General features: G+C 40.7%; 2 protein-coding genes across 4 annotated transcripts in view; both read right to left on the minus strand.

Moving 5' to 3' along the window:
• The window catches only part of rnf213b (ring finger protein 213b), a 33885-nt gene extending 30769 nt beyond the window's left edge, over window positions 1-3116 (minus strand). For both annotated transcript variants that reach the window (XM_087177306.1, XM_023418841.2), the window contains exons 1-4: window positions 3007-3116; window positions 2242-2392; window positions 1453-2141; window positions 1212-1370 (exon numbers count right to left, since the gene is read on the minus strand). In XM_087177306.1, coding sequence (XP_087033432.1) covers window positions 1212-1370; window positions 1453-2141; window positions 2242-2343 — 950 coding nt within the window. In that variant the 5' untranslated portion in view covers window positions 2344-2392; window positions 3007-3116. The remainder of the gene's footprint in view (window positions 1-1211; window positions 1371-1452; window positions 2142-2241; window positions 2393-3006) is intronic.
• Window positions 3117-4322: 1206 nt separating this feature from the next.
• Window positions 4323-6000, minus strand: LOC147818413 (uncharacterized). 2 transcript variants are annotated; one of them, XM_087177323.1, is made up of 3 exons: window positions 5764-6000; window positions 5116-5242; window positions 4323-5018 (listed from the first exon to the last, which is right to left on the minus strand). In XM_087177323.1, the coding sequence occupies exons 1-3, from the start codon at window positions 5861-5863 to the stop codon at window positions 4736-4738; spliced, it is 510 nt and encodes a 169-aa protein (XP_087033449.1). In that variant the 5' UTR covers window positions 5864-6000; the 3' UTR covers window positions 4323-4735. The 2 variants fall into 2 exon arrangements, with proteins under 2 accessions (XP_087033449.1, XP_087033448.1); XM_087177322.1 differs by having other exon boundaries at window positions 5116-5245; window positions 5764-5996.

A 6000-nucleotide genomic window follows, 5' to 3' on the forward strand; every position in this document is an offset into this window, starting at 1 on the left:
AAAATCCAGATAGTTGTAGGAATTTTTGATTCTTGTCTGCACATTGGATTTGCAGGACAAGTATCTGTCAAGACAATGAGGGAGTTTTTTTTTTAAAAGCCAAACAGTTAAAGTTTTTGGTCAGGTCAAGTCAGTACAAGAAGACCTCTACCTGATCAGAGACTTAGTAACAAATCCTTAGCAGTCATTGTCTGGTACCATTTACACTTGTGCAATATCCAAATTTTAATATCTTGGGGGTTAAAATGAAATTATATTGCTGTATTTTATGTTTCAGGTGTTTTTTTTTGTTTTATATTTAATTACATTGTTGCATTGTATGTTTCAGGTACAAGCCAGCAAACAGCAGTTCAAAGTTTTATTTGTTACATGCCAAGGTTCAATGTACAGTAAGCAAAGCAGTGAGATGAGGGTCGGACTTGGTAGCAGGGCGGACACTGTGCATAACTGCAGACTGTAAAACTGCAAAAAAAAATATTAATAAACATTGCATATGCCTGGTAATACCACAATATTCAATATTATTGATATTGATTTTTACCAATTATTAAATATGACAATTTAAAGTATAATTCTGTTTTCGAGTCATATTTTGTAGTTTTGGTTGTTATTCCAATCAGTGACCTTGACATCATGCTTATCAAGTTAATTGCTGAGATCCTGGAACAGAAAGGTTTAACTCTTTGTGGAAGCAAAAACAAAGGTGGACAACATACGTACAATTACTGGCTTTGGACTGTTGGAGCAAAATAATCACAGCTCACGGTCCAATCAGTAGCTGTTTTGTAGCTTTCAAACAAATTACACAATCTTCATCAGCAAATGGGGTTTGCCCAGTTGCCATGGAAACGCAGATGCTCAAATTTACATTAAAATTTCCCAGTTTCCATACGAAACTGATCTTGTGTTCACAAATGCACTTTGAAATACAACTTTTAAGCCAACATGGGGGTCCAATTTTTCCCACAGTGCTGTTGTCTGTCTGAACATTTACTCCACATAAAGTGGCTTAGATAACCTGGATGAACGTTTGGCTTGTTTGCCACGTGAACTCCTGACTGATGTGAATGTTAACACTCAAGTTAAAGCTGAGAGGCAGAACTTTAACTTCAAATTTCAAATCTAAAGCACTGGAGTACAGAGCCATTATAACAAAACAAGTTCTGTCCAAATACTTGCAAAGGCTGCAATATATATTAACGCATACTCACACAAAATGCGTCACTTGAAGAGGTAAATACTCTCTCTCCCCATGAAACAGAACAAGCGTGTCATGTTCTTGGTTGAATCTAAACTTTTTGTCCAGCACAGCGTAGATGTGAAAGGTGAACATGGGAGCTCCAGGTGGAGGCCTCACTGGGCTTCGATCACTGTGGAGAGAGAAACAGACACGTTTACAGTCACAGGCTCAACCACAGGTGAGTCACCTGTTAATATCAGTCTTGCTCTTACCGTGTGCTCTGGGATGTTTTTGTGGTTTTATCTCGTGCTGCCACGTTGGACTGTTTCTCACTCTTCCCCTCTCCGGACACAGCTTTGGCATAAGACAATGGTTCAGCACCTTTTTGGATTTGAGACTCTGTGGGATCACCTGAGACCCCTGCAGAGGGATTCTCCTCTTTAGATTTGGATTCGATCTCTGTTTTTTGCTCCTTGGCTGAATCTGACGCTGCTCCCTCGGTGTCTGGATTTTCATGTTTTCTTAAAGGAGTCTGAGCGGCGCTGTCACCTTGCGCTGTGGGTTGAGATGTGTGTTTGTCTGGTTCTGTCTGTGTCTCTGCAGCGTGGCTGGTTCCAGGTTGAGTCTGTTCATTGTTTGTGTCGTCTTGTTGTGGCACAGTGACGTCTGTCTGTGTTTCCTTGTTGCTCTGAGTAACAACTGGAGTTTGTGTAACTTTGTGTGTGCCTTTACATCTTTTTGTCTGAGTCTGAGCCCCCACCATCTTGGCTTTTTGCTGGTGCCGTCCTCCACTGCTTTCTCCTTTTGGCAAGTAGTCTTCAGCTTGCGGATCCACATGTTGCACGGTCTTGTCTTTTTCTGCACCTCCTTTAGTGTTTGAGCTCTTTTTTCTTCTTCGGTGTCTCGTCTTCGTCTTCTCTTTGTCTTGAACTTTCCTGCTGGGACTGCCTGGTTCTTGCTCCTGGTGCAATATGTAAATGAGGACCACATATCTGCTTTTAGATTCTTTGAGAGTGTTTTAAATGTTGTTAAAACATTGTCTAAAACCCTGAAATGTCTACCGTATTTTGTCGCCGGGATCGTTTGGTCGCAACATCCTCCCTCTCCTTGCTTTCCACCCGGGGTCCAGGGGCACCGTGGAGGTTTCCTGCTCCTTCCTCCATCTGTAGGGACTCTTGTCTTAGGGGAGTCCCTGTTCCCTGTTACCGGTCTCTGACTATGAAAATCAGGTGCAGTCAGATTTGAGGCACAGTCAGGAGTAACAAAATGAGAAACACTGCCACAGCTAGTTCCCAAGAGCATTATTCATCCTCCTGAGGGACTTTGTACACTCATAAATAACTTCAAAATGTAATGCCCCCATACACAACAAATGATGTCACACAGTCTGTAATACAGCAAGACCGCAAACACCACTAGGGCTGCAAGTAGCTATTATTTTTGCTATCAAATTATCTCCCGATTATTATTTTTATTTCATTCATATTAATTGTTTATTCTATTAAATGCTCGAAAAACAATGGAAAGTTTTCATCACTGTTTCCCAAAGGTGGGGCTTTATCCAAAACCCAAAGATATTTCATTTACAATAATGCCACTGATTCATTTGCATTAGCATCTCAGCTAATTTCAGACGATTTGACTTCAACTAAGGAAACCCAAAGAGGTTATTGACTAATATAAAATCATATGACAAGCATTTAACGCCAACAGTTTTGCAGTAAATTCGGTAAGAATGTTGCTCAGCTGTAATACACGGTCATAAATGTAGTTATAAGTGAAGCAGCGCGTTTCCACACTTAAAGTTTTATGCTATGTTTACCTACCTGTTAGTATGAGTAAGTAAGTTCGCAGACATGGATGTGTCATGTACACAGCAAGTGAAATCCTAGGGAAATGTTTATTAGCCTACCTACTGTCACGTACTATATGTAACTTCGAGGGAACGTCGAGAAGTTCAATCCGCCGCTGTGACGTTGGAGGGAAAGTTCGACAGAAACTCGGTTGTTACTTTCTAATCGAACCGTGTTGATTAGTAAAAATCTCACTCAGCGTAATGACCCTCGTTTCAGGTCATGAATCGTCAGTTAATACACGGCGTTAAAGGTTTCTCGTGTTTAATTTAGTGATTAATTTCTCGACGGTCCCTAAAGCAAACGGCAGCCGTTTCAGTTTCATTTCTACCATAGTCGAGTCAAACAAGAAACTTAGACTGTGAAACCATTAGGTAAGTTCAGGGCACCGTGTCGTAAGTGTGTTACTGCTGGAGTCTTTAAGGCTTGTGTCAAATGTTGTTTTAAGATTAATTATTTTCTTCGTCTTCTCACCAATTTTAATTTGTCTTTTTCTGGTATTATGGATTATATATTTATTATTGCTACTATACTTATTATGTTATTAGACATATCTTTAGGTTTTGCTTTAAACTGCACAAGCTGTATGTTCCTAATGTTCAATAAATTAAAAAAAAAAATCATATTTGGCTAATTTCATGTTCATAAGTCAATTCTTTCGCTTTTACTGTTTTGCTTATTCATTTTTTTTCCTAATCGCTTGTTTATTTTAATTTTCACATCTCTGTACTTACAGTATCCATATCCGTACTATTCTCCCAACACAATCTGTGTCTTAATAACTGTTGTATATTTAGACTTTTTGCAGCTACTTTACTGACGTACCTCTAATTTTCTTACACGTACTCTTCTCTTGAAATGCTCCAAATAATGTTTAAAAAAAAAAATTATGTTGTGTTCAGTTGCTCATTAGAAGTTTTCACTTTCGATTTCGGCAGTCTGCAAGTGGAAACCTGGTAAGTGGAAACCCAGCGGCCATGGACGAAGGCTGTCGTGACTCAGGATTTCTAAGTTTTTTTTATTTAGCATAGTAACACATTTGTCAAAACCTGCTTTGACAAAATTGTTTTCTTCACCCAAATGAATTTAGTGAATTCAATAAAATATTCAAAGATCAAACGTAAGAAGAGTTCCTGCTATGCATGGATCATTCATCACCAGGTTTACACTAAATTCACAGTCACGCAGGTCTACACAATGTTTGTCATGTTAGGATGAAAATCTTCCTGATACTTGGGAGCCATCTTGTGGTGAAGGAGAAATATATATCAACTCTTCATCAGATGAAATGCTGTTGAATACTTTAATCAAATCACCATAAATGTATTTATCAGAAGCAGTCCAGTTAGTTTGATGAAGGAAATAAATAAAAGAGCATAAAGAGAAAACATGTTTCAACCCTTGTGGGAGAAAGTTCAGCACCACAGTGAATTTTATTATTTAGATGGTTTGTCAACAGTTAAATCTACTGGTTTCACCCACTTACAGATTTGTGATCTGCAGATTTACTGTATGTGATCTAAAATCCAAGAAAAGATTTGACCTCCACCTGCAGTGAGATATTTTAGAGAGATACTTTGCTGTTCATGAGAATTAAGCAAAATCATGGAGGTGGTGTTGAAGCAGAAAAAAAATCCTTTATAAAACATAACAATACACTGCACCAAACGTATCTCAAAGCTTCAGGATCTCCGGTCCACACTCAGTCCTGTGAACCCGCAGGTTTCTTGATTCTCCGGACGACCACCCTGGTTCTCCTCCCTTGAGGTCGACCTCCAGCGCCGGTCGCAGCCGCCTCCGCCTCTCCTCGCAGTGACCCCGCGGGTCTGGGTTCACCTCGGGGCGAGGCAGGTTTCCTTCCTGATCTCGCATCATCCACGAAGGCCTCCACCCCTTCAAACTTGGCGGTGAGCTCGGCGAGACGCTCTTTCAGGGCGTTGAACTCCTTGTAAAGGTCTCCTAGGGCGTCTGACAGGGGCTGGATCCTGGAGGGACGGACCAGTCAAAACCAGTCTCACTAAAAGCAACTTTCATCTCATAGTCATAGAAAGTTATTAAAGAAGAAAAGTCAGATGAAGTCACCTTCCATAGTCAGGCAGCACAGTGTTGTGGTCATGCAGCAGCAGATCTTTGACCTGCGTCATGATGGCATATTTCCAGTTGTCTAAAACCAGCGTGAGGTTGGCACATCCCCTGGGGTTCAGTCTCTCTGCTACAGGTGAGCTCGCACAGAGAAAACACAGAGCAGGCAAAGCGTCACTGCAGAGGCCTCTTCATCAAAACCAACATCAATAAACAAAATGACAAACAGCCACTGGATGGTTTTCAGAGGAAGCAGCACGACGGGCAATGAAGTTCTGCATTCAGGTTATGTTTTGTTGCATAACCTTGTATTTCCATTTTGGAGGAAGAGGAAGAAATTACCAAAGGAGAAAAGACTGAAAGAGGGAAACAAGGCGGGAAAGAAGGAAGGGCAAAATAGGGAGAAAAGAAAGAAAGAAAGAGAGGAGAAAACAGAAGATTTGGTGATTTACAGGTGATAATGTTTCAGCTGCCTCACACTGACATGGTCACTGAACTGCTCCTAAAACAATGGTTACATGTAACACAGACAGAGAAGTTTCAAGTCGTCAAGACAAGACATGCACCAGAAGAGTTCACTGGAAATACAGAAGGAAAGCAGCCAGACATCAGAGTTACCTCAGTAAATGTATTTACTTCACTGCTAACCTTCGTTCCTCAGATCCCAGTCTGGTCTCTGGGTGATTTTCTGTTTCTGAGCAGCGCAGAGAGTCACAGACAAGATGAGGAGAACTGCAGCAGCCTTCATTCTTCAATCTGCATCTGCGAACAGATGCACAACAACACTGCGGCCACAAAGTGCAAGTAAACTGCTGACTGCCGACATGAGAAAGCAACAGTCAAAGAGCTAAGACTTTCATATGCAGAAATGAAAAAGAAAAAAAG

This window comes from Seriola lalandi, unplaced genomic scaffold (genome assembly GCF_002814215.2).
Source record: "Seriola lalandi dorsalis isolate HSWRI2012SDOR001 ecotype SW California unplaced genomic scaffold, Sedor1 jcf7180002054585, whole genome shotgun sequence".
Lineage (NCBI taxonomy): Eukaryota > Metazoa > Chordata > Actinopteri > Carangiformes > Carangidae > Seriola > Seriola lalandi.

What these genes read in the sequence shown, in the direction of transcription:
- LOC147818413 (XM_087177322.1), bottom strand. Translation starts at nt 5,863, where the DNA reads ATGAAGGCTGCTGCAGTTCTCCTCATCTTGTCTGTGACTCTCTGCGCT. An exon ending in CTGGGATCTGAGGAACGAAG is followed by an intron (nt 5,246 to 5,763) that starts GTTAGCAGTGAA and finishes GCTCACCTGTAG; the next exon opens with CAGAGAGACTGAACCCCAGG. An exon ending in GTGCTGCCTGACTATGGAAG is followed by an intron (nt 5,019 to 5,115) that starts GTGACTTCATCT and finishes CCGTCCCTCCAG; the next exon opens with GATCCAGCCCCTGTCAGACG.